The sequence below is a fragment of the Botryllus schlosseri genome, chromosome 13 (assembly GCF_051294905.1).
Source record: "Botryllus schlosseri isolate E-star chromosome 13, Bs_hap1, whole genome shotgun sequence".
Taxonomy (NCBI): domain Eukaryota; kingdom Metazoa; phylum Chordata; class Ascidiacea; order Stolidobranchia; family Styelidae; genus Botryllus; species Botryllus schlosseri.
In genome coordinates this window covers 12,225,180-12,251,047 of record NC_137248.1, presented here as the reverse complement: position 1 = coordinate 12,251,047, position 25,868 = coordinate 12,225,180, and the positions used below count along the sequence as shown (strand labels likewise).

At 42.8% G+C, this 25,868-nt stretch overlaps 4 protein-coding genes across 6 annotated transcripts in view; 2 read left to right on the top strand and 2 right to left on the bottom strand.

Annotated features, from left to right (window-relative positions):
- LOC145453504 (B-cell receptor-associated protein 31-like) overlaps positions 1-3,574 on the top strand; it is a 457,607-nt gene extending 454,033 nt beyond the window's left edge. For both annotated transcript variants that reach the window (XM_080331478.1, XM_080331477.1), the window contains exons 4-7: positions 370-520; positions 583-685; positions 1,843-1,954; positions 2,697-3,574. In XM_080331478.1, the coding sequence (XP_080187604.1) occupies positions 370-520; positions 583-685; positions 1,843-1,954; positions 2,697-2,836 (506 nt within the window). In that variant the 3' untranslated portion in view covers positions 2,837-3,574. The remainder of the gene's footprint in view (positions 1-369; positions 521-582; positions 686-1,842; positions 1,955-2,696) is intronic.
- Positions 3,575-6,058: 2,484 nt separating this feature from the next.
- LOC145453511 (uncharacterized) lies at positions 6,059-7,319 on the top strand. Its single transcript, XM_080331485.1, has 3 exons — positions 6,059-6,299; positions 6,374-6,458; positions 6,746-7,319. The coding sequence occupies exons 1-3, from the start codon at positions 6,144-6,146 to the stop codon at positions 6,913-6,915; spliced, it is 411 nt and encodes a 136-aa protein (XP_080187611.1). The 5' UTR covers positions 6,059-6,143; the 3' UTR covers positions 6,916-7,319.
- A 234-nt stretch (positions 7,320-7,553) lies between these two features.
- On the bottom strand, positions 7,554-16,344 carry LOC145453503 (ubiquitin domain-containing protein 1-like). Its single transcript, XM_080331476.1, has 6 exons — positions 16,205-16,344; positions 15,624-15,746; positions 11,596-11,706; positions 10,239-10,386; positions 8,958-9,060; positions 7,554-8,894 (listed from the first exon to the last, which is right to left on the bottom strand). Exons 1-6 carry the CDS (start codon positions 16,269-16,271, stop codon positions 8,745-8,747), a joined length of 702 nt encoding a protein of 233 aa, XP_080187602.1. The 5' UTR covers positions 16,272-16,344; the 3' UTR covers positions 7,554-8,744.
- Positions 16,324-25,119, bottom strand: LOC145453481 (uncharacterized). Of its 2 annotated transcripts, none has more exons than XM_080331455.1 (2): positions 22,049-25,119; positions 16,324-21,937 (listed from the first exon to the last, which is right to left on the bottom strand). In XM_080331455.1, the coding sequence occupies exons 1-2, from the start codon at positions 23,575-23,577 to the stop codon at positions 17,596-17,598; spliced, it is 5,871 nt and encodes a 1,956-aa protein (XP_080187581.1). In that variant the 5' UTR covers positions 23,578-25,119; the 3' UTR covers positions 16,324-17,595. The 2 variants fall into 2 exon arrangements, with proteins under 2 accessions (XP_080187581.1, XP_080187580.1); XM_080331454.1 differs by having other exon boundaries at positions 16,324-23,604; positions 24,010-25,119.
- Positions 25,120-25,868: the final 749 nt, after the last annotated feature.

Here is a 25,868-nt window from a genome sequence, read left to right as displayed (position 1 = left end):
TTTCCGATGATCCGTTGTGGATTCGGCAGGGAGACAGAAATTACAAGATGTACCTATAGTAGGCTACACTAAAGAATACATGTCTATCCTAAACACGGTTGACTGGTCCATTTTATGACAAAGTTCTAGGTATTTTCCACAATCTAAAGTGCTGACAGGGACATGGCATCATTTCACAGTGTCGACAACTATAACCAGACTTTGACCAAGCCGATTATTTGCAAAATATGTGTATCGGTGCCAATACAATCTGACAAAATTTCACTGAGGGTTCTCATGTAGATACATTACCAAACGATTTTTGTTAATGTTTATTGTCAAAATGTACCTGCTCCTGTTACGATACTGTTTTTTTTCAAACACCAACAGATGCGGTTCGCGAAGTGCGGAAATACTCGCTGCCCAACGCGCAACAAGTCGACTTGAAAAACAACCCCAACGCGCAAGACCACGTGCTCATGATGTTGTTCCGGTCTCAACGTAATTTGTACATCTCATTTTTCGCTCTCTTCCTGTTGCTGTGAGTGCCGAATGACGCGCGGGAGGGCTCCAACATTATTCTGCTATATACTTGGGATTTAGAATTATCTGGCGCTTGGCAAAATTGATCTCGAAGCAAGCGACACTGATCGCTACCAATGAAGCGATCAAAAAGCAAGCGGAGGGAGCCAGCAAGGCTGCTGAGGTAGGTGTGAGGATTAGCGTGAATTATGTTCTGTTCTCTTTGAGGCACTGCGTCTATAGATTATTTCTGTTAACAATGCATGTTAAGTATTGACATTCCTGATCTATCATGGTTATGGTGTGGTTTCAGGTTTCACTATGAGTTTTGGCGAACTGTTTTTCAGAGGTTGACAAAGCAGTCATTGTTGGTACTCTGTTGGTAACGGAAATTTTAACACACGTATAATTAAGTGTAATGATTTCCAAATATGTAATAGAGTTAGCATTGTAGGCCTAGTAAGACATTAAAGTAGATGTAATATTAACTATAATGTCGTGTGTAGAGAAAAGTGTACTCTGTTAACTGTACCTTGAAAGTTACCGTAGTAATTTGTTACTGACCACTTCTGCTGTTTATGGTGTCGTCTTGTAATTGCAAAATCTGCTAGTGAATGTGAAGCCAAACCACAGAAGTAGCCTGTTATATTATTTTGTTTCAACTACCCTGGCATAGAGCTACAGTTACCAGTGCAACCACGGTGTCTTTGACCGTTTTCTAATTGTATGCGCCACCCACCAGTGTTTCATTCGATTCAATCTCGGCATTTAGCTTCTCATGCATATTACGCAGAGATCTGCGACCAAGAACTCATCCATAAAATATTAGCTCAATCTGCTTAAATTACGAAAGCTCTCGTGATTGGGTTCACGGAAGGACATGATCATCAACGCTTGCATATTGCATGTGCCGTATGATGCCATGCAATCGAGTTTTTAATGTGTTTCAATCAATATATAAATAGCTTGTTGATCAGAAGTCATGAACTAAGTCATGTGAGCAGGCGGTCGATTGTTGGAATTGGCAGTAGGCTGCTTCATTTGTCAAAAGCAGAAGAACAGCTGCCTGTTTCCAACGTGAACGGAGTTTTCACATTCAAGGCAGTGACTGCTTCACCAATTAAGTGCTTACGGTCCGTAATATGGGCCTTCAAATTAGATCGGAATCTGCTTAAATATTCACACAAATGTATTGATTTAATCCTTTCCTCAAAAATCGCAAGTACTACTGCACGTACTTACACTACGGCTCGCTTGCCGTGTGAGAGGTCATGAAGCTTTCGAGACTCGATTGCTTTATGTGCGCTTGTGATCTAATGTCTGAATGTGGCGCTATTTTAGGCGATGCTGGACGCAAAAGGGGACACGGCTAAAAAGGATAGCAAGCAAGACGACGAAAAGTACGGAAAGGTGGTTGCAGAATTGAAAGAGGAGTTGGAATACGCCAAGAAAGGTGAATACTATAATAAATTTCAATTCTCACTGCTTCCAATGAATGCATTGGTATTTAAAGCATTTAGAAGCACAACAGTACGGTAATTTGATTCTGTTTTGAAAACCTGGTCGAATCAGTAACCTGAAACCGATAGGTTGTCTGATCATCCTTCTGAACTTCTGGGCAAAATCGGACCGGTCCTGTGTTTGGGACACCGTGATTTGTTGAAGTCGAATTATTGAATGTTTTTTAAATACCGGTATTGATCTGTCACTTCTACTTAGGCCCGACTTGAATTTCAGCAATTTATTATATTTGGTAACAAATGGGCTGCTGGCCGCTCCAAGGGCAGTCTAAGTTTGCCAATGATATGGCACACAATTGATTATTGCCTGCACAAGATACACTACCACCCAGTGCAGTTCTCTTATTTCAGGTACCATACGATAGGTGGATAATGGATATTAAGATGTGTGCCTTGTGGGATCATTTATTAAATCCCGTGGGGTTGCTATATCGTCCACTGTATGCGTGATTGAAAATTTCCTAACATCGCCAGTATTGAATGATCTTTCCCGACAAGTCTCATCCTTTCGTAAATATGTTTGCAATGTTCAATGTACTATGTTTGCTATTAACAAATTGATCTTGATCACAACTACCTTACTCGAATCTACCTATAGTGTCGCTTGTCTATCCCCATTACTAACACTTGACTGCTTGGAATTGACTTTGTTACCAATAGCGTGCCTGTATTCAGCCGAGGAAAGCGCCCAGAACGATCTCAACGCCATGAAGGCACAGGCCAAAGCGGTCACGGACGAATACGACCGTCTGCTGGACGAACACGCCCAATTGCAAAAGAAAGTTGAAGGAAGCGGCGACAAAAAAGACGACTGAAAACTCGTTGTTTGTAGGCCTATGCGTATTGTGTCGAAACAATCTGTTCAAATGCATTTTTCTCTGGCGGCTACGTCGATTGCTACATATGTAGAGCGGTACTTTTCTCGTCTCGCGCTTTCTTGTATTACTGAGTACCGCAGCTATATGTTGCCGATATAAATCACAGTAGCCATTGAATCGAAATGACATACAAGTATGTTGCAGTTGAATTCTAGTTGGAGTTAACTAATCAACGATTTGCTTGATGTATATTCTCATCCACGGAACAGTACGTGTCATGTCCCACTATCGATATGAAGGTATCATTGTACCAAGTCTTCAGAGGTGGACGCCTGTTGATGTTCGAAGAAATCATGTTTGGTACGTTCGAAGAAATCATGTTTGGTACTTTCGCGTGATGCCGCAATCGTACGTTAGTGATGGCGTGGAATTCTAAGGAAATTTGGGCGCCAATTACGTGTCCACACTCTACATATTCGTCTGTCGCGATTTTGTGAACAAATTCACTTTTCATACTACAGTATTATAAGATGATATTCAGCGATGTAGCTTTTGTGCATTAGAGTAGGGATTTGTTTTGAGCAGACGTTGAGAAACAATCATACCTGTAATGAAGCTGTCACCGTGGATCCTGTGTTTTGATTGGTTGGTGTTGAAGATGCTTAAATATCACGAAATAGGTGTTCAGCTTGAGATTTGTTCTTCACAATAAAGTTCCTGTTGTCGGGTTGTGTACTCAGTTTTCTATCTATTGCCAGCCTTCCCAGAAACCACATGCTCTTAGCGGTGTTGAGTATACGTTTTTCTGATGACTCGACGTATGGGAAATATTGGCGGAGTACGCTGAACTCTTGAGAATTTATCACGTCAATCAGTACCGAGTGTTGGCTTGCTGGATGCCGTTTACATAGACATGGTGGTTAGTTCCATCAGCAACATTTCCGGCAAAATGACTTTAGCGTGACTGTCATTATGGCCTTGATTAGCATTATAATGTCATTTATATTGATTCGTAATTTTATTCATTAAGTATGTGTGACATTCGTCATTAGCCAAGGCTTCGTATAGTCGAATATGTATCTGTAATGTCACAAGCAGGATTGCAATGTCTCGAGTCGCGATTTTTTGGTGACTCGGCTAAAGTGAGTTTTTTTCAAGTTGGGCCTTTTCGACAAAATTTGGTAATAAATTTCACCAACGGTACGCACTTGAACACTATTCATAGACGTCTGTTACGAATTACCCCCCTCCCGTATTATTTAGCATGAAGTAGCCTACACCTGGTTAGCTGCATTTTCGGAAACAAACAGCAGTAACCCTCGACTCATCGTCTTAGTAGTTAGACATGGCTTGGCACCAACTTCAATGCTGTCTAGCCTACCTGCTCGGCATATGCATCCGCAGATTACCTCAAACTGAAAAGACTTGACTCTTTTAGAAGACTTGAGGAACTTTGAATATTGCATGGCTTGACTCCCAGCTGGCCTCTTGACCTCCAACTGGTGTCTTTTATAGAAAGCCTAGAAGTGGACCGTGCTACAAGTCGGTAAATACGGACCAATGCAGTAGAAACACCATGAATATCAAAAACTCCCAGCTGAGCTTGAGTCAACTTGAATTGACTTGACCCAAACACTGTTTCTTAACTGATTATACAGAAATGTGAATATAATATTAACACGAATTGGTTTGTATAGCGGATGTCTGTCGTATATCGCCAATGACATAATCAGCCGGTTTTATAGGACAACAATACACAAAACAATTGTTTGATGATGCACTTTGTGATGTGGTTGTATAGTTCAATTATCACTAGCACACAGTTCATAAATTGAGCAAATATTAACCAACTGCACTCCACGGTAGATTGGTGTGCTTGCAAGTTACAAACTAGTTAAAGATGGGGTTAGGAACACCCAAATATGATAGCGCAGTGGAATGCAGCAGCTTATTATTTTCTATGCATAGAAATAATTCTTTGTCTTTTATACTGAGTCTACCAATTGTTAAGGCTGCGAGGTAATACTTTTTGATACTACTCTTAGTTGTATTGTATTGAATATGGAATCTAATATAGTGCTGAAATATTATGAAATTGCATTCCTATAGATCAGGGGTCGCCAACTCATGACGGGTCGGCCATTTTTCAAAATTCGTAGGGGCCGCGGGCCGCATGAATTCATGCAATATCGAGGTGAAATAGGCCATGCCGTTCAACAACCACGTTTTTAGAACCTTACCTCACTACAATCTTGTGCTCTCTAAGCTAACATGGGCGACGGGCATAGTTAACCACGAAAGAATCATCACTTTCATTCTATTTTCAACTATGAGCAACGCAAGATAGCCTACTGACAACTCTTTTCAGCCACTAAAGAAATGATATTGGGGTAGCTAGACACTGGAAAACGATCTCCCTTTAAAGCTTGATCTTGTTCGGAAGCCTCAAGTCGTCTTCTAGCGCCTCGATCGGTCTTGGCAGTGTCTGGCAATATGGAAATACGTCAAGGCCCATCCATCCATCAGCTCATCCATCAGCCCATCCATCAGCTAATTATTCCATTCCTCCGTTGAATGTTATATTACCACTGCCAAAGCCGTATCTGCTAGAGAGGAATAGTGATTTGGGCACATAAGATTAGCTTATATTATTTTAACTGAAATCAATTACAGCATTCCAAAATACGTTACTCGCGTTCTTCCGAAATCTCAAATCAGGTCACGGACCGCAAAATGCGACCTCGCGGGCCGCGTGTTGGTGACCCCTGCTATGATTTTGCGTATGATCATTTGATTTGGACAGAATTACTCAAATGTTCAAAATCACACCTGTCTAACCGAGTTGAATTTGTGTTCCGGTGGGAAAATCTATTTGGACTCGAAAAGTTGTTCAGTCAACGGCTTCACTGTTGAAGTACAGCGTTATCATAATCTCGTCTTCTTACCTAGTAATCATTTTATATGGTAACTACCGTACTTTTTTACTATATAACTACATTGATAGCATTTACAGATGCGCGTCTTTAGATTCCTTTAGAGAATCAAGAAACTCTCGGAATGCTTCATGGTATGTGGATGACAGTATAACACTTGCACTTACAACATGCGGATGAAGTCATTCCAAGCAGAGAGGAATATTTATATTTCATTGATGGCTTTGATCTTAATACCGTATGTATATTGTATATTTTGTTTTTGCATACCAGGCAATTTCTCATGCGGATATAGGATCATAATTAATTCTCAGAACCAAATCATCTTAAAATTGTAGAGTACATTCATATCGCTTAGCTCACGGCAATACATGAAAAGCTTAACCAGATTGCATATAAGACTTTTGACGAGAATTTATTGGAGACCATTATTTAGAGTTTTGTACCGCCTGATAGCTTCCGTGTCTGTAATCAATGCATCCGATCAGAAAAATGCTGGTATTAAAGTTGGATCAGAATCGTTGAAGGTAAGTGCTGAACTATAGTGTCTACTGTTATACTCAATAGCGGCGATAGTTCAGACTTCCCATGCAATCTTAAGAAATATCAATGGAAGGATGAAGTCATCAAAACTTTAATAGAAGAATTAAAGATTCTGAATAAAGGCCTGGAATATTCTAGAAAAGGTGAATTCAATATATGACCGAGAATGTCACAACTACAGTTAGCTCTACTAGCAAGCGGTCTTAGACTGTCTACGAATATTGTTAGGCGTCACCTAATTGCTGAATAGTGGAAGTGTGCATACTACATATCTTGTCATGTGGTTGACTGAGCAAGGTAAACTCTGATCATCTCAAAATTAGTAATAAAAGAACCTAAAGTAGGCTATGTTTTCAAGCTACTTATCCACTTTTCAAACCGATTAAAGCCTGCAAGAACTCACGATACAATTATGGACTCATATTTGCAGCTGATGCAGATGCTCGGATCCGATTGAACGCTATGAAAGCTCAGGCAGAATATGTCAGCAGAGAGTGTGACAGAATAACTCGGGAATATAAATCGTTGCTCACCAAATGTTTGGAAAATAAGAAGAATGTGAGATATTGTGGAAGATTAACCATGATGTATGACGATTGACGAAGAACAAGTTTGTCGCAATACAGATGTTGATCGGCAGTGATACGTGACAAACTTGAAACTTTTATCATCATTCATGACCTGCCGTTGCAGTTGTCATCGACTGCGCCTACTTGTAATGCCTTCAGTTCTGTGTCGAGTTTCAACCAATTTTCGAGCACACAATATATACTTTTGACGCAATGAAAAATTGTAGTTCAAAATCGGGGTATAGGCATCATCAAAAAGTTTGTCGCTTGCTTTTTTCTATATTATCTTCATTCAGTGTACGTACATGCCTCCTCTTTACATCGCCTTCCTATGACTACTTCAAGTCGTTTCGACACCTTCCTGTCTTTTCATGGTATCGCAATTTTGTGGTCTATTGAACTGATAAAAATTGCTAATAAACCGAACCAAAACTCCTACCACCTAACAAACTGGATGTTATTGACTGCAAGATACAATGAAGTGCACCAAAGCACTATTTAAGATGGTAGTCGCTTAGAAAGTACTTACTCTGCTTGCTGTAACTGCGCCCCTTCATGTCATGCGACAGTCATCAAAATATGAAAGCAATCAACTCGGCCTGGCACATCACATATTATTTGAAGTTGCTAATCTCTGTCATCTATGATGAAGTAGCCAAATTCAACCACTTGAAATTCATCAAATTTTAATCTAAATTCTTCATGAAAAGTATCTAAAAAAATTACTCAATACTGCCAAAAACAGACGAAATACCAGCACAAAATAGTCAAGATGAAACATGAATTCAACAAAACACACAAAGCCGAGCGACATGAACAAAACAATTTACGTACATACAACACATGAGATTGTGCATTACCAAGCATTACACACAGAACATACCGCTGGTTTTACCACAACTCAATTATTGGTACAGAGATGGTGGTCACTATATCAGTATATGATTAACGCTCATACTAAATATTTAGGAGTATAATATAGCTGAAAAGTGACGAATTATATATTCTGCAGTCGTCGATGTCACCCTGAAATCAGTGTGACTTGGGGGGGAGGGGGGTGATAATAAATGAATATAGGTAATTTTATCTACCCAACACGCTATACGTGAATAATGTATATCCTTGACAACAAAATCTTAAAAAATGGACAACGGTAGAAATTCGAGAATTCTATAAGGATTGCACGCAAAGCCTTCAGAAAAAGGACAGGTTTGAAGAAGGAATATTCTCTCTAGCAGAGGGAGCTCCCAGGCAAATACCCAACGGGAGTATATTACAGGGCACAAGGCTGAAAGTGACGAATATTGCTTGGCCGTATCACAGAAGTTCCAATATGCGCTTAAAACCAAAATGTTATGCTGTTTAACCTCTGTGCTGAGTCACGCAGCGAACATGGCGGAATAACGCAACTCAAAAGTCCGTCTGCATTAATGCACGTTCAAAACTACAGGTCAAAGAATCAGACAGTCAACATCGAGTACAGAAAATGGAGATATTGCCGATGTTGACGCCACGTGTCGCAGTCATCTTTATGGCTGCACGCCTTTTGGCAAATCGTAATTGGGTCCATATGAGAGCGCTCGTAAGTTGCTGCAAAGCAATAAAACATCAAAGATGCGTAGAGTGAACTGTGCTACGAGAAAATATGTGCCGTGGAGTGCACCATGAACTCCGCAGCACACACAAATTAGTTCGAAATAACCAGCAAGAAACCTTGAGCGGTCGTGAGTAGACACAGGAAAAAGGGGCACTCGAATAATTCCCATTGGGCTTGAAAATCAGTAAAACACAGCGAAAAATCATCAAAAATGCTACTTCGATCTTAAAATTCCGTAGTTGTCAAGTCGAATAGCGACGACGTCACGAGGACTTCTCGTCTTCGCTAGCAGGCTTCGCCGTTATGCACTGAATGACAAAGTTCCTTTGAATCTTGCTTTGCTCAAAGCGCAAGCCTTCCTGTAGAATTTTTCCAGCAAATATCCACTTTTGACTCGACGCGTCAATGCCCTCCTAAAGCAAGCGGGACGGTGTTCAGAAAACTTGTTTCCTGTCAATTCTACGAATGTAACCGACCTGCTTTTCGAGGCGCCTCTTGGCATCGTGCACTGTGTCTTTCGTCAGAACTTCGAGCTTAATATCCGCCCCAGTACCGACGCGTACCTTGATCTGTAAAGTCCTGGAAAATGTGCTAACATTAGTCCATGCGAAGCGTAGGCTGTATGGAACTGATATCATATAATATTACTAACACTCAGAGCAAACTATTACGGCTTCGGAGACCCGATGAAAGAACGCACTCGCAAGGAATGGTAAGTGCGAGAAGGAGCCGCGGAACAGAACTAACCATCGAAAAAAGAACTGGGACATCGGGCACTAAGTCTAGGCGGAAGCCAGTTTAAGAGACCGCAACTGGTCTTCCGGCATCCTCCTATCTGTTCAATTGTGTCTTATCGCATTGTACGTGTCTTGTTCAAATGAAAATGGAATCTGAAGATTATTGATTATTACACTATTATTGACTGGCTTGCAGTTGTAGCTCTGAGCAAGCAGGCTACGTGGCTAGGAAGTCGGATTGAGCAAAAACGATCTGGCGAGGGATTACATTGAAAAATTACGTCGCATTGTGTATCGTATTGCAAAATTTAAAAATATCAAATAAGGACTCGGGTACGCAGTTCGAAAAAGTAGATTTAGTCCATATATCACACACTATTAGCATTTGATCGGAGGTGGCCATTTTGAAAACAGCAAGATGCTAATTTGCGACTAATGCAAACTGATTGATGACACTATGAGTAGTTGCCTGCATTCAGTTACCATGATACAGGGCTATTTCACTCATCACAGTGATATACAAACATATGCAGAAACTACTTAATACAAAATCAAGTTTAATAAAAGTATGTAGTAAAATAAGTAGAGATTTACAAGTAACTATTCCTGTGTAACCGCTTGATTAAGTATGCAGAGCCTACTTGAGTAGCCCGGAAAATTGAACATATTGACAAGTCTGGCATCTCGTGATGTCAAGTTTTTCTCTGAACACTGTCGAATGAGCAGCACGAAGACCGTGAAACTGCAGGGAAGGAAATGAAACATAAAGCTAGGAAAAATATGTCCAGTCATTTCAGGGATGACAGAAATAACATACCCAGAAACACAGCTGGCATGTTTCATCCTGTTTTGGGCATGGTGATTTCACATTCAAACATTCTCTGTTTACATTGCATTATCAATCCATTTATCAACAGCTATCACATATTCATATTCGGTCAAATCTAGATATCTATTGGTAAGTCGCAGTAATTTAGACATGCAAATATATAACCAGATGCCAGAACACAACCGCATTACTTGTCAGCGCTTGTGATCTCGCCAAGTTCTTTGGTGTGCCTGACTTCGGTCGCAACAGGATCGATCAGCAGATTGACGGGCGGCGCCAAGCAATACGCAGGAAGCTGGTAGTGGGCGCCCAGTTCGTCGTAGCAATCCAGCAACGTGCCTGTCGGGGGTGGTAACAATGTGAAAAAGTCACAATCTCACCTAGTCACCAGTGGAGAGGATCATATAGAATGGGATGTGATTTCAAATGAATATGCTTTGCAATTGATCACACGGTCCGAATAAACGGGTGGAATGTACAGGCTACCAAATGAAATCCGCTCCACACAACAACCTGTTGGCTATAAACCAGGGGTGGCCAACCTTTTCAGCCAAAGAGCCGCATTCGATTGACGAACTATTACGCGGGCCACTAGCCGCGCCAAACGCAAAAATTTTTCGAATTCCATAGGTCAATAATATTGTCACATGACCATATTGCGGGCCTACTGTATATCGCTGGGCTCAGTTTGCAAGGACTGGACTATTCGGCGCCTGGACATATCGATATCGAAAGTTTTGACCAACATGTGTCAATCATTTTGTGCCTAGGTTTCATAGTCGACGGTCTTTCTGCGAGCTCAAACGCAAGGTCGCATATATTGAACGACAGTTTGTCTCGTAATCGCGAATATAGCTAGACTCAATCTGATACATTAGGCGTTCTTTGATTTTCACTAAGGAGTAACAACATTAAAAGCAAGAAATCGAGTGACAACATGTTGCACAAAGCGTGTAGAAAATTTTACTTTTGATAATTCTATCGCAAATTATTCTGCTTTATTGTAGTGTACGAAGATCTACCAAAATGTGACTGGCTCATGGATCTGTCAATACATCGAAATTGATATTTCAGTCTTCACATCTCAAGAGTTGTGGCCAGACTAATCAAATTTTTGGTTGGCCTTGCAAGTTCACAATCTGTGCAATCCATGTTCGATAGTATTAATAATTTCGGAAATTACCTCGCAGGCCACTCAAAACCTTCTCGCGGGCCACGGGTTGGCCGGCTCTGCTATAAACATTGAGTACGGTAGCTTATCATGTACTTCATAACATAATATTCCATAAGACATCCAACAAACATAAATTTTCCTGTAAACCGAAACAATGATGTAAACAGCATCACCATTATCTAGGTTCGAAGACCACAAAGAATAGAAGATAAAAAGACACAATTGCGTGTTCAGATAATGCGATTGCACTAAATAACGCGGCTGATGATCCATAAAAAACTCCTCAACGAGGCCAGGCCACCATTACCATGTAAAAAATACCAAGAACACAATGATACCGGCATGAAAAAAATGTGTCATTATATTATACCAACCGTGAGGTAAACAAATATTCGCTCCGTCGACTATTGCTTGCGCAAGAGCGTAATCTCTACTTTCCAATGCAGAAGCGGCGGCTTTTAGAGCATCCCAAATCTCTTGCCTTCCTGGAACACAAGAGCCAGTTCCAAGTTATTCATATATATAAAATAATATATAAGTTCCACTTGCCTCTGCAAAGCTGAGTCTACAGCGTAACTGCTCATACAGGGAGTGATGACTAGGGTAGATCTAAATTTTAAACAACGCCATCCCCTGCGAAGCGAACCGGGTCTCAAACAACCCACCGACAAAAACTCTTGTTTATTGTGCATACAAACTATGTGGGCGTTTATTGCCTTTACAGATTGATGCAATTCACAGTCTGAATCACATTATTTCAGCCGAATATATGAAAAGACACAATCCAGACACAAAAGAAATGAAAGACAATTTCCCTTTTAAAGTAATTGCACTTCATTGTGGTGCATTAAACACTTGAGACACCAGATGAGAGGGTTTAAAGTTGACAAGTTGACAACCAGAACCAAGACCCATACCCCCATACTAGGGTTGGATTATCCGGATAACGGTTAACCGCAGGTATTTTCACTATCTGATATCCGGATATTTTTCTGCCGGTTAACCGCATAAAAAAGAATCGTTGCTAATGCATTTTACACGTTTTAGTAAGCTTCAATAAGTCGAATTCAGTGTTGGCGCGGCTGATTAACGATAAGCGTGTTGCCAATTAGCGAGATGCGTCTGTACACATTGCACAATGTAATGTGTTCATCATCATCATTGGTTTATTAGCAATTTTATCAGTTCAATACACCACAAAAATGCGATACAATGAAAAGACAGGAAGATGTCGAAGCGACAAGGAGTAGTCTATAGAATCTGACACCCACCTTGGCCTAGGCGATGTAAAGAGGAGGCATGCCCACTGAATGAAAGTAAAGAAGATAGTATAGAAAAAGAATGCAACAAGAAATAGGGCGGCATGTCATGGGAAGCGAGATCGATAGGTCAGTCGTGGTCCTGTAATCTTGAGGATGGACTGTATTTATTTAGTAGTAATTGCTTGTATTTCGACTTGAATGTGGACATGCTCGTCGACTGTCGGATGGGCGGCGGGATACTGTTCCACACATCAGGTCCGGCATATTTGATGGAGCGATGATCTTTTCGGTCGATCATATGATATTTGGACGACGTGGACGCGCGTGTGTTGTACTTGTGCGCTTTTGATTCAGAGGTAAAGAAGTCATTGAAATATTCGGGGCAACGACCGCAGTGAAACTGATACATAAACTTGGCGATTTCTAGTTTCCTCATATCTTCTATGTTTAGGACGCCGAATCTCTTCAGCAGCGACTTATTGGATGGGCAGCCAGGCCCCTTTGGGGCCCTAGCTATGATTCGGAGCACTTTATGCTGTAGTTTCTGCAGTGGCTTGAGTGCAGTTTTACTGGCAGCCCCCCAACAGAGGATGCCATAATGTAACTTCGATTGGACGCGATCTCCTGCTGAGAAGATCGTTAAATTAGGTCATTGATTGCCGCGCGTTCGGCTATCGTCTCTGACCTGATTTATCGCGTCTTCAACAAGCCGATAGTTCCACTGGATTGAAGAATCGCATCTGCAATAGGCCATGTGCAGTGTACACACTATTCCATCGCTGGCCTGCACAATGGCATCTTCATTGGCTTGGTGCACACGATGTTATCGTTGACCTACACAATCGCATCTGCAATAGGCCTACGAACGATATAATCGCTGGCCTAACCATCTCGGACCCAGCATGCATTAGCTCCTATCTCTCGACGGCTTGTTGACGATATGCCGTTAAGTGTATTCTAATTAGTGATTCTGAGAGTGACACCGCGAAACTGAATGACATCGAATGTTCGTAAAAATGTGCGTGCGTGCAAGCGTAATTGATTTCCGCTGATGATTAATTCCAAGAAAAATCGAAACCCCCTGATTTTATTTCAATCCCCCTACATTTTCGGCTGGCTGCGTGCCTGATCACGTGAATTAGAGCGAGGTATCATGTCGGCATCAATTCCAGTATCAGCTAGTCGTCCTTCTAGTACTCCAAACCTAAACATAAGGATGGTCAAAAGGATGTAAAGCCGTTGCAGTTTCCGGCGTACGACCTGCCAACCTTTTGACTCTCTACGAAGCGCTGCTTTCTATTCAGCCCACTTCTGTGGAAGCTGAAAAAGCATTCAATGAACGTGGACTCTTTGTTACAAAATTCCGGTCCCGGCTACAGGATCCCACAATTGATGGATCTGTGCTTTATAAAGAGGGCATTGCAGAAGCAGTGAACATTAAATTTGCGTGGTTTTTCTCGTATTCGCTCATACCACGCGCGTAGGTACTCTACAATAACACTGTGTAATGATTTTGCGATCCGTTTTACATGCAGACCTAATGAAATCGATTGTCTCACTTAGCAGTTATTATCCGGTTAACCGGTTAGATAAATTCCAAAATATCCGGATATATCCGTTATCCGGGTAGTGAAAATTATTGATATCCGAACTAACCCTACCCCATACCCCTGTTTTAGCAGCATTTGAACGAAAACATAAATACGAAATTTTTCACAATATCTGGATTGACGTACGCAGTGTTTCAAGGTGAAAGAGGAAGAAATATTTTCTGTGATACAACCAGCAAGTGAATGTGTATCAGTCCAATACAAGCCACTAGTAGAAAATACTCGAATAACTAACTGGCTTACGCTATGCCAAGTGTGATCACTGATCCCTGACAATCGTACACAATAGCCTAAACATAATGGCACAAGTAAGCTCGATTCTCTGTGGAGTTGAAATCATGTAGCCTATAATCCAACAGGTATAGTGTGACATGCAGTGAAAAAAATACTCTTACAAGGCTATTCAAATTCTAGCCAAGGTACCAGAGACAACAATCGCAAGAAATATAGCCCGGCCACTAGATATATTATCATAGTTTTCAAGTAAGTGATTCATTATTCAAACAAAAACAGGGAAATACTACATAGAAGTAGCATTACAGAAATTTTGTAGAACTCTTTGGAGTCGACATGTCGTAGTTGTGGTAACACAAACCCGCTGGAGCTTGTTAAAATGCTGCCAAATGTTGATAAGAAGGCTCACATGGCTAATTATAATTAAATTTTCCACATAAATGAGCATGAATGCCCTTGTTGAAGTAGGTATTATGGAATCTATCTGGATTAGGGGCGAGAAAGAACTCCAGATCTGCCCCAGGCGTTCTAGTAGCTCATGCACACTAGGGCAGACGTTCTGAACCTGGGGTGCTCGCAACTGCAGGGCCAGCAAGATGTCTTTTTTGGGGGGGAGGGGCTGATTATTAATAAAGGTTACATAATTGAGTGCCCCGGCTGGCTTACCATGTATTTTCAACAATTGTTATCCATATTCATGAACAATGCTTCCTTGGTTTATAGCTGGTGGTTGAATCAGAATGTGTAACAATTTTCACGGAAGTTTGCCGTCATGAAGTCTAAGGGGAAAAATTGAGTCACCAGAAGTCTGACTGATTTTGTGTCGGAACAAACACACATTCAGTCAATATGATATGTTACAGCCCAGCGGAGAAACGCCTATTTTGAATGGTGTGTGTGGTCCTCTAAATGGGGATCTAATCCATCTCGTAGTCTGGTATTATTTTGAAGCTAAGCTTAAGTGAAATAAGAAGAGGGGCATAAATATATTTGACAGAATCGCACGCCATGTTTGCAGCCAACATCTCCACAGGCCTATTAGACATCTGCACAAGGCGTGCTATTTTCACCCATTAGTGGTGCATTCATAGGGTTACCCGTTAAAACAAGAGTGAAAAATATTTCCTAATTAAATTAGCTTGGCAATCACTCATCCAAGGAGACTTAATTCGCTGGACACCTCAAACTGTGCTTATTCATCAGATTTGCCTGATGGCTAGGGGACAGGACAGGCCTTTCTATAGCAATGACAGGCAATACTAACTGCCACCAATGCATCGAAAATTCGCCACACACCGTCAAACGCAGGAGCCGTGTCCCAGAATTCATCTCTCTTGCTCCTAAGCTGTCCTTCGGTGATGGGCACCTCGCTTCGCCACCTTGGGTGCTCTTTCTTCAGGGGTTGATTTTTACCCATTGCTGCAAAATCAGAGCAAATTAGTACTTTCGAATACAAGCCAACCAAAGCGGCGATCAGGTTTGAAGTATATCAGTGAAATAACATGAGAAACGCAATTTAGCTCAATATGATAAGAATAATCATCCCGCCCGCCTTGTAAATTGACTTTTCAAACCACAACTTCAGCCATAAAATTGTGTATAATTGGCCACTAGTTTCACACCTGCACTACTGACACCGTTTTCAGCCCTATCGAAATTGTCCATGGTGGAGTTCTACTCAGGCAGCCATGTTCTCACATTGTAAATAAGATAAGACGTGTATTGTGAAATCCATTCCATCCAATTCTTCAATAAATTCATTCAAAATCAATTTTGTAGCAAGTCACAATCAAATTCGCATTATAGTAACAGCACCGTTAAAAACTAAGACGTGTCTTGAAAATCTTTATACACGAGGCTAAAACCATGTCATTCACCTGGGTATCTTCCGTCTCCATACCTTGGGTTTCTTCGTGACCTATGGCTCCCAAGACAGGCACCCATGACTGCTTCTTGAAATCGAACTATCTTCAAGCTAATTCATAATACCGATCTATTACTGGAATGAACAGGCACATTAAGCATCAAAAAATATATCGCAGCATTATAACACACAAGTTTACAGTTACACGAAAGGGTGTGTAAAGTAAAAAATAGTCGACGCCACAGGAACGTTATTTTTTTGCAAGAAAAAATTCCTGCATTTAGAATCACGCAATCCTAAATGCCCTCTGTAACATTGGCATGGCAGAACAGATTTTACTTTGGAGCGTCGCTCACCACTGCAAGACAATAATTTCGCATTTCATTGGCAAAAATGTATCCACTTCGGCGAAATTAGCATTGGAGCAAAATCACAGTATTGCGCGAATTCACTGACGTGTACTGTCATGGAATAAAATTATGGAATCTCCCACTACGTAAGGGGTGACATCCGGTTATATTGGAGAGCATAAAACAAGTTACAACGTGTCATCGAAATGTTTATATATACTTCCAAGTTTCAGATATCAAGTCAAAGGATATCTGAAACAAACGAAACGGAAAATACATTGCAAGGAAACAAGTCATAGCAGAGGAGCAAGAAGAACATAGACCAGTGGTTCTCAAACTGGGGTGCGTGAAAGCATCTTTAGGGGGGCGCAAAGCAGCGGTCAACTGAAAATTTTTTTCGCGCTTTACCCACAATGCAACCTGTTTCTCTATACATAGCCCAAATTACATATTTTAGAATACTCTTATCACCAGTCATAACCTTCCATGCCATCAAACTATTTGTTGGGGTTGCTGGCCTCCCGGTTAGATTTTGTGATATGACGATAAGGGGACGCGAAATTTTTCACTATCATAGAGGGTGGCGTGTCTAAAAAAAGTTTGAAAACCACTGATCGTCTTTGCAACAAGTCCAATAAAAACCCGGTTTAGTCGATACGGTGTGTATTTTCGATAAGCAAACAGTAAAAACGGTCCAAACACATCAATATACCCAAACAAGTGTCACAAAACATGTCATCAATATGGGACGTTTTCGTTATTTAGCAGACACCTGCTAAAATGAGTACCAGAGGAAAAACAAAGGTCGCACTTCACGCAATAAAAGAGCAACGGAGTGAACAGTTCATAGGCTGCACTACATCAACGTACATCAGTGATTGAAGGTCTACCAAGGCAATAAACAGCGCGTCACACAGCAATCAGGCAGCATAATGAAATGATGAAATAATGAAAAAAGGGCAATAGAAATACGAAATGACGGTGACAATACAAAACACTCACAAAATGGGCACAAGACGCCTGCTGCGACAGTCGAGAAGTGTGGCGCAGATCGTCAACTCTTTTTTCCATACGGCGGAAAACGGGTAGGCGTAGGCACACGGTATGGAGGTCTGCGCGTGGGGTCTAAAAATCTCAAATCCTCCGGGCCCTGTTGACGCGGGCGAAACCCGCCTCTGGCACGATTTTGGTTCGGCGCGAAAGCGGGGCGAGGCACAGCACCGCGGGGTTGATTGATGCCAGGAGCGTATCCGCGGACATTAGTGCTCCTACGTCTTCCTCTTGGTCGATAATCAGTCCTAGGCGTACTGGCTCTGGGCTGATAGGCCCTAGGTCCTACGCCACTTTGCGGACGAAAGATCCCATTCGTACCGACTCCACGCCGGGAGGCCGTAGTCGGGTTGCTCTGACCGCGATAGTTACCTTGATACCTCGGAAACAGATTGGGTATGCTCGTTGTGGCCGCATGTGGGTTTCTCCGATCTTGTTGAGGATTACCGTTAGGGATAACACCGGCCAATGAACTGCCGCTAGCACCAGCGACAGTCACTTGCGGGTATCCAGAATTAGAGTGAAGAAATCGGTCACGAATCGCCATTTCGACAGAGTCCAGATAGGGTTTGACCGCTCTCTTCAGATTTTCCTGGCGCCTCCGCATAATATGACTGTTGAGCTTGTAATTAAGAGCGTATGTCGTAACGTCCTCGGTAGATACACCGCGACATTCCATTCTCCTTTGCGTGATTATCTTATCCAACGGCTTGTCCTGGATTTGCGACAGATTACCATCGATCGATTTCAACAGATTCAGGCCCAGCGATTTCAATCTCTCCATTGCCTTGCGAGGCATCGTCTCAAGATGAGTCTCGAACGTAGAAGGCTGGTCCCTCGCAAACTCTTCCCAAGCCGCTTTCCTGTCGGCGGCGGACAGTTCCTCGGCGACCTGGTGATCCAGCAATGTGTCGGGCTCGTGATACGAGACCACCAAGTCCGTGGAGTTGATTATCGACGCCAGAAGCGCGTCTCGCGGCGGCGCGCATTCCGGGACCGCGTCCTTTTTACGCTTGGTCATGTCGGGCTTGAAAGCGTACAGCTCGTTGATGTCGGCCGCTCTGAAATGCCTGTTTATCTGCTGTTCGTCGACGACGCGAAACGATAGCGACCGTTTGACGACTTGCCTCTCGTAAACCTTTTCCTCCATCGTGCCTTGCGCTACCAGGCGGTAAATAAAACAAGGTTTCGTCTGCCCGAAACGATAAATCCGAAATATCGACTGGATATCGTTCGACGGGTTCCACGAAGCGTCGAACACGATCGCGCGACTGGCCCCTACTAAATTCACCCCCATCGACCCGGAGCGCGTCGAAACCAACAGGAATCTTCCGCGGTTATTCTTTTTATCGTTAAAATCGTCGATGATTTTCGATCGTACGTTGCTCGGGATGGAACCATCGATGCGGTAATAGTCTTTGTTTTTCACCCACTTTGTGGAATTACCCCTCGTCTCGCGAGCGGCGTCCGGTTTCGAATCAGAATGGAGGACTTGCTCGATCAAATCGAGACTGAGCAGGGATTGCGAAAAAAGCACGACTTTTTCGTCGAGCCTGTTCGCTCCCTGCAAGATTTTCAGCATGAGAACGATTTTGGCTCCGTGATCGTTCGCGTAGTACAATTTCTCCTGCGACGGCATAATATTCTCAAACCACTCGGCGTCTGCGACAGTTTCCGTTATCATCAGACTCTTCAACAGATTAACGAGGTCTATCTTCTCGCTGCAGCCCACATAGCTACCTCCGTGCTGCGTGATCAGGGCTTTCAATTCGGGGACCGACTTGCCTTTCAACGACTCCTCGAATTCCCGCGTCTTACAGAAATTCTCATCCAAATACTTTTCGGCCATTCCGATCAATTTCTTCTTGCTTTTCACCGCCGTCTCCTTACCGCTTTTGCTTTTGATAAAAAGCCGTAATTTCCTACGCGACAAAGCGTGGATATCTTCGAGCGTTTCAGGATTCGGGATGACGGGCTCGGGTATCTCTTCATCATCATCGTACACTTGTATGATCGAATCATCGGAAGACCATCCTCCTCCTCCTCCGTCATCATCGTCTTCCTCGTCATCGTTTTCAACGAGTGTTTTTGTGTGCATCTCCTTATGCATCACCAGACACCGCGGGTGACACACGATCAACAGGAGCTTGTTAAAATCGCGAAAGAGGCAGGTTTTGTGAGCCTTCAAATCGCCTGTGTGTTTGAGCGAGAGGTACCTCTTGTAAAGGCGTATCTGCAAGTCCGACAACCTGACTTTTAACGTGTACTCGTACTTCGGCTTGAGGTGGTCCTTGAGATAGGTGTAATCCTTCCTCTGTACGCAGCCGGCCAGAAGCTCGTGCAGTACGTGCGCACGTTTCTTCATCAGACGCACGTCTCTGGCTGTCGAGTCGACGTGCTGCCCGTTTTCGATGGGGTTCACAAAACGGTTCTTAAACTCCTTCAAATCTCCGAGCAGACTCGGCTTCACCAGACTGACCATGCAGTGATACTCGACCATGTTGTTCTGAAGCGGCGTCCCCGTCAGTATCAGCTTCCTCCGGGTCTTCACTTGGCCCACGAATCCCGCGAGCGCTGTCGACGCGTTCTTCAAAATGTGACCTTCGTCACACACTAGTATGTCGGGCCCGAGCAAAAGTTCCTTCCAAATCGGATTGGTGACAGCGTCGGGTTTCTTTTTCACTCGAAGCAACGAACGGAACAGGCTGTACCCGACGATAAGCACACCGCCTGTCGTTTTCCATTCCTGAAGCCTGGCCATCCGTTCGTGCTCGGATTTCAGAGAATCGAGATCGCGAACATACAGATTTCGAACGCAGGCCGGAAGCCACTTATCGAACTCGGCCACCCAATTGTTGACAGTGATGAAAGGACACAGGACCAGAGCCGTGTTCAGATTTTTCAGATGCTCGCTCATGAGCACGGCGTGCAGAAAAGAGATTGTTTGTAGCGTCTTGCCAAGCCCCATACAGTGCGATAATATGCAGCCGTTGCCTTTTCCGGTCTCTGCAAACGCCACCTTTTCAATGAGATTATTCCATATGAATTTGATGCCCTCCTTCTGGTGGGGTTTTAAGAACTTCACCATTTCCGGATCTATTTCGATATGTGGGTCTTTCGATAATGTTAACGGCATCGTTACTTTTTTAACAATTTTCTCGCTGGTATCATCATCGATGGTGATAACATCCATTACCTCCTCTGCATCACTGAGACGCATCAAACGTTTTCTACGCTCAATTTCCTCTCTTTTAGCTTTCTGCGTCGACTGACTGATCTCCGCGTCGTCCAAGACTTTGCGTATGTTTTTCCGACCCATCTTGTTGGGCGACTTGGCGATCGTGGGCTGAGTTTTTGCCGACGTCGCTCGTTTCAAATGCGGGTTAGGGTTCCAGTTTTCTGCCTCGTCGCTGTCGAAAGGTTTTTCAATCTTCGGCTGAATCTCGACTGAACTGTCAGAATCAATTCTCCTTCTTTTAGCAGCGTCACCTTTGCGTGATAGATTCATAACCGCGGTAGAGTCGGAAGAAGAGTCGGAATCCGTGGAGCTATCGTCACTGCTCAAATCTCGTTTGACTTTCTTTGGGCGAGCACCGTCTTTATCGTGTGAAGTTTTACGCTTCTGCTTCGGTTTTGCAAGATCTCTATTCGTACGAGATTCATTTCCGTTCAAATTAAAAGCGAGTAACGGGTGCTGGAAACGTTTCTTCTTTTCGCGTCTCGCATTATCCGACGATTTCGCATTCCCCACTGTTTTCTTTACAGCGCTTCTCGCTTTCTCTTTATCGGCGTTATTCTTTTCGATGAGATCGTCAACGTCCGAATCGGACCCGTCGTTGCCTGTGTTTGCGATTCTTTGCAGCAGCAGGTTTTTAGCGATGGTGTTACTGTCGGCATTGTCGGTATCTTGACCAGAACTGGACTGCACCATATCCATGTCGTCGGAATCTAAGTCTACGGAGGAAGAGGAATACTCGCTATCCGACAAATCTAAAGATGAAGAAGAGGTGGAAGTGCTAGCATTTCTTTTAATGCGCGTCCGTGTTTTTTTAACGGACTTCGAAGTTTTAGACTTCGTATCTGTTTCAGAGTCTTCGTCGTTTAATATTTCCGGCGCGTCGGTCAAATCCATCTCCTCCCTCAATGGCCGTTTCGAACTGTCCGAGTCGAGAGATATCTCGGACAAATCAGTATCCAAACTAGACGACACGTCGCAATTCATCCACCACCTCAATTCTTCCTCGGTCAATCTCTTTAGCACCACTAACGGCTTCATGCTGACTAGTTTGATATCGTCTAGCAGTGTCAAAAACGGCTCAACGTTTCCGTTGCCATCAATCGGTGACCTCGACTTTTTAGGAGTGTCTTCGATCTCGGCACGCCTTGGCGATGCAATTTCCGTATCGTCTAACGGTGTCAAAAACGGCTCAACGTTCCCGTTGCCATCAATCGGTGACCTTGACTTTTTAGGAGTGTCTTCGATCTCGGCAAACCCTGGCGATGCAAGTTCTGTAGAATCTTCACTGGAAGAACGCGTTGACTTCGGCGCGTCGCGGTATGTGCCTAATTTGGCTTTGGTTGTGCGTAAATAGTGTTCCATTTTTACCAGTTGTTTCGAGGACCTTTTGACATGGTGAAAAATCGATTTGGCCGAACGGAATTTAGCGTACTGCGACGGAGACTGGCAAGTCGTGCTCGACGATGAGCATTCTTCGGAAATGAGGTCGCGAAGAAAATCAGTGTACTGAGCGAATAGCTTCTCGCCTTTCTCCAGCTTTTCGGACAGCCCGCGCATCCGCTGGCTTTTTATTTCCTTCCTGTCAACATCATAATCGTCATCGCTCTGGCAGTCAACAGCCCGATTGCTTTTTGTTCTACGGCCCACGTTTTTTGGACGTGGAAACAACTTTGAAACTGGCTGTGGACCGCGGTTTGGATCGTTTGGCGGAGACTCGGTGATGTCACCTTGAATGCCGTTAGGTGATACCAAATCAGTGTCAATAGCACCGTTAGTGTCGAGTGTCGCACTTTGCTTGATTTTGCATTCGGTCGACTTGGGTTGATCAAAATCAGATTGACTGCTGCCAGCAGCTCTCGAACTACCGACGTTCGAGTCCATATTCTCTACATTGTTTACATCCTCTTCGAGAGACGTATTGGAAAACATTTCAGCGCTATCGGTGCGGCCTCGCTTTGTGGCGACTTCCGGATCTGATTGAGTATTTGAAATATGCGACTGCGACACGGCCTCGTCGCAGGAAGCCGACTTCGTTTCGACGACATATTTCTTGTTGTCACGCCTAATGGTAATTGGAGATACTGTCCTCTTCGTGGTTGGCAAAAAATCCGCCAAGTTGTCACCTAACCCGTTGCTGGATGTTTCCAACGGAGCTAATAGACTATCGATTTGTTCATTTTTTGCTGTCATACTAATGGGGACATTCAACTGTGGTTCATTCAACTTATCCGGCTGTTTTAACGTGCTTTCCGTGAAATTAACAAATTTTTTGCACTGCTCGACGAGCCCCGTCAATTGGGAATCGTCGCATGAGAAACAGCACCAGCGGTCTGCCTCGAGAATCTCCTTCGTGCGACTAACGGTAAAATTCCGCTCTGTGCAATTTTTACAAAAGGAATAAGTGCAACCAGGCGAATCGCACATAAAGAGTTTGCCGCCCTGTCCACACCACCGGCATTGCTCGTCGTAGCCTTCGGCGTCCTGCGTGAAATCGCCCATGTGATAAAACACGTGACAACGGTTACACACCAAGACGACCAAAATGGGGTGGGCATACAGCTTGTCAAATGTAGGATCCTTTGTATCACCGCAGGCGGTGCAAACACATTTTGTTGCATTTTGTTGCAATTTGTTGCTGCTCCGGGTGACCACTGATTGCAAGCCAGCAAATTCAGGGCCCACAAAGGAGTCATCAGGGGCGGCTTCTGGAGCTACGACCGTAACGCTGTCTGGGATTGGTGACTCCATTTTGATTTTACAAATTATTCTACATTTCTAGAGTCAAGCAAAAAAGGACGATTAGTAATAATAGATTACCAGCCATCATAAGACTTAGATACATACACTCGAATTGAAATGGAGGCTTACAGGTAGCCTACATAATTTTTACAAACTAGGCTATCAGTCGGAACAAATTCAAATAAAAAAACATTATCCAGCAGACCAGCACAAACATTGAGACGAGAAAAAGGAAGCCTCTGTCCTACAAGTACGGTAAGCAAGCATTCTGTCGTTTGACGTGAAACACTTGACAAACCACAGACATCAATTCAGGTCTAGTTGAGATGAAAGTAATAGCGAATATCATATGTAATAGCAATATTAATAATATGGCTGTATAGAGGAAATGGCGCGTTTATAATATAGCCTACGCAAAAATACACATTAACTATCACTTACTTTCTGTTCAATGAACGTGGAAATGACCTGCTATAGCCAACCATATGCGGTGATGACTCTCCAACCAGACTTGGACAAGTAGATAATTCTAGTTGTCTAATTTTACTAAATTAGAGCAAATTGCCTATAATCTAATTCTAATCTAATTTGGAAAAGCTGAAAATTTTCTAGTTGTCTGAGTCTGGAGACTCGAACATACCAAAGGCCTCAGAATGAGGAAACAAACGGGAACACAACCCCTAGAACCGAATAGGATCACAACTCATTCAATTCATACCTGTGGCTCTAGTGTCATTATAGCTGTGTTTATATCGTATACTCGTATCCGCACCTTGGAATAGGTATTATTGGAATTCCATTAAAGAGGAAATAAAAACGAATTCCTATCCGAACTGGAAACAGTGGTTGCTTTCGGCAATGAATTGGGTGTGACAGAAGATTTTCTTGCATCATAGACTATAATGGGGTAATCAAACGGAAAATTGTGTGTGACGTTGCAATTGATTCCAGTCTGGATTCATATAGCCTACGATTATATAATTGTACGATTAGTAGGCCTGTATGAGTACGTTAAGTCGATTAACCAACATAACGTATCTCAGTCAAATCCTCGTATAACAGAACATTACATAATATGAGTGTAAGTGTACCCTGTACCATATGTGTTGGCGCGAGTTGCATTATGAGGCTGTGATGTCATTCAATTTTGGGGTTGCGATCCCACCTGCCTTTCCTGGTCTGCTGTGAGTTGATTGCTCTCTTAACCATGGTATGTAACTATTCTGTCGTTTATGTTCAAGATCGAACACAATAGACTGCTGCTCTTCCGCGTTTTCGACAAACAAAACGATTTTCTCTTCACTACCATCACTAATTAATAGTAACGTCCGGTGGTTGGACACCGATTCCATACAGTAGCGTTGCATTACACTTATACGGATTGTTGTCTTGTCGTAGTGAAATCACCCACGATAGATAAGATGCGACTTACAACGTACTTGGGGGCGCAGAGATAAGTTGAAAAACGTGAAACCATGGGAACTATCATCCAAACAATGTAATATTCGATAGTAACACACACACATTCGATGTACGCCACGGCCACAGGCTAGTTCTCCAAGTCCAATAAAAGATGTTACCATTTCATTGAATTTGGTCAAAAGATGGCGCTAGCGCATCCGTGTGCTATGATAGAACCACTGAGCTATTATAAACACAGCATATGGCTGATCATAACGTTTGAAAATGATGTTTCGTAGTCTAGCATTTACTGATCATATGGTAATCTAGCGGTCCATGGCGTGTCCTAATCTGGAAAAGTGAACCCTGACCTTTTTTTTAGTTTTAGCGCTGTTTTAGCATACCAACCTTCGAAACATTCCGGACTAAAGACATGAAATACATATTCCGCTTTTAGAAGTAGTATTTATATTTCACTTTTAATTTGCAGTAGCATGTACTTTGATTTAGAATTAATATCAGTTCTTTTGTCAGGATAACATACATGTTCAAGTATAAAAGCAAGTGTAGTGATACCTTTAATTTCCGGAAATAAAGCTATACACAATATGGCATTTTTACTGTCCAACATATTTTTTATTAGCGTTTACTAATCGCACAAAGTGCTTACACCGTATCCAATACAACTTCTCCGTATTACTCTTCGACCAAACTACAGGCCTTATAATGTGGGGGAGAGTGCCATACCATGATGTTTTCTAAAACGTGCTGTTCGAGTAATCATAGGATTAGTTTCGCATTTCCATATCAATACTATCATTTTCATCCCATGATGCGGACGAATGCTTATATGCTGTCGAAAATTTGAAACCTTCTGGTATGCATCAATATGAATCAAG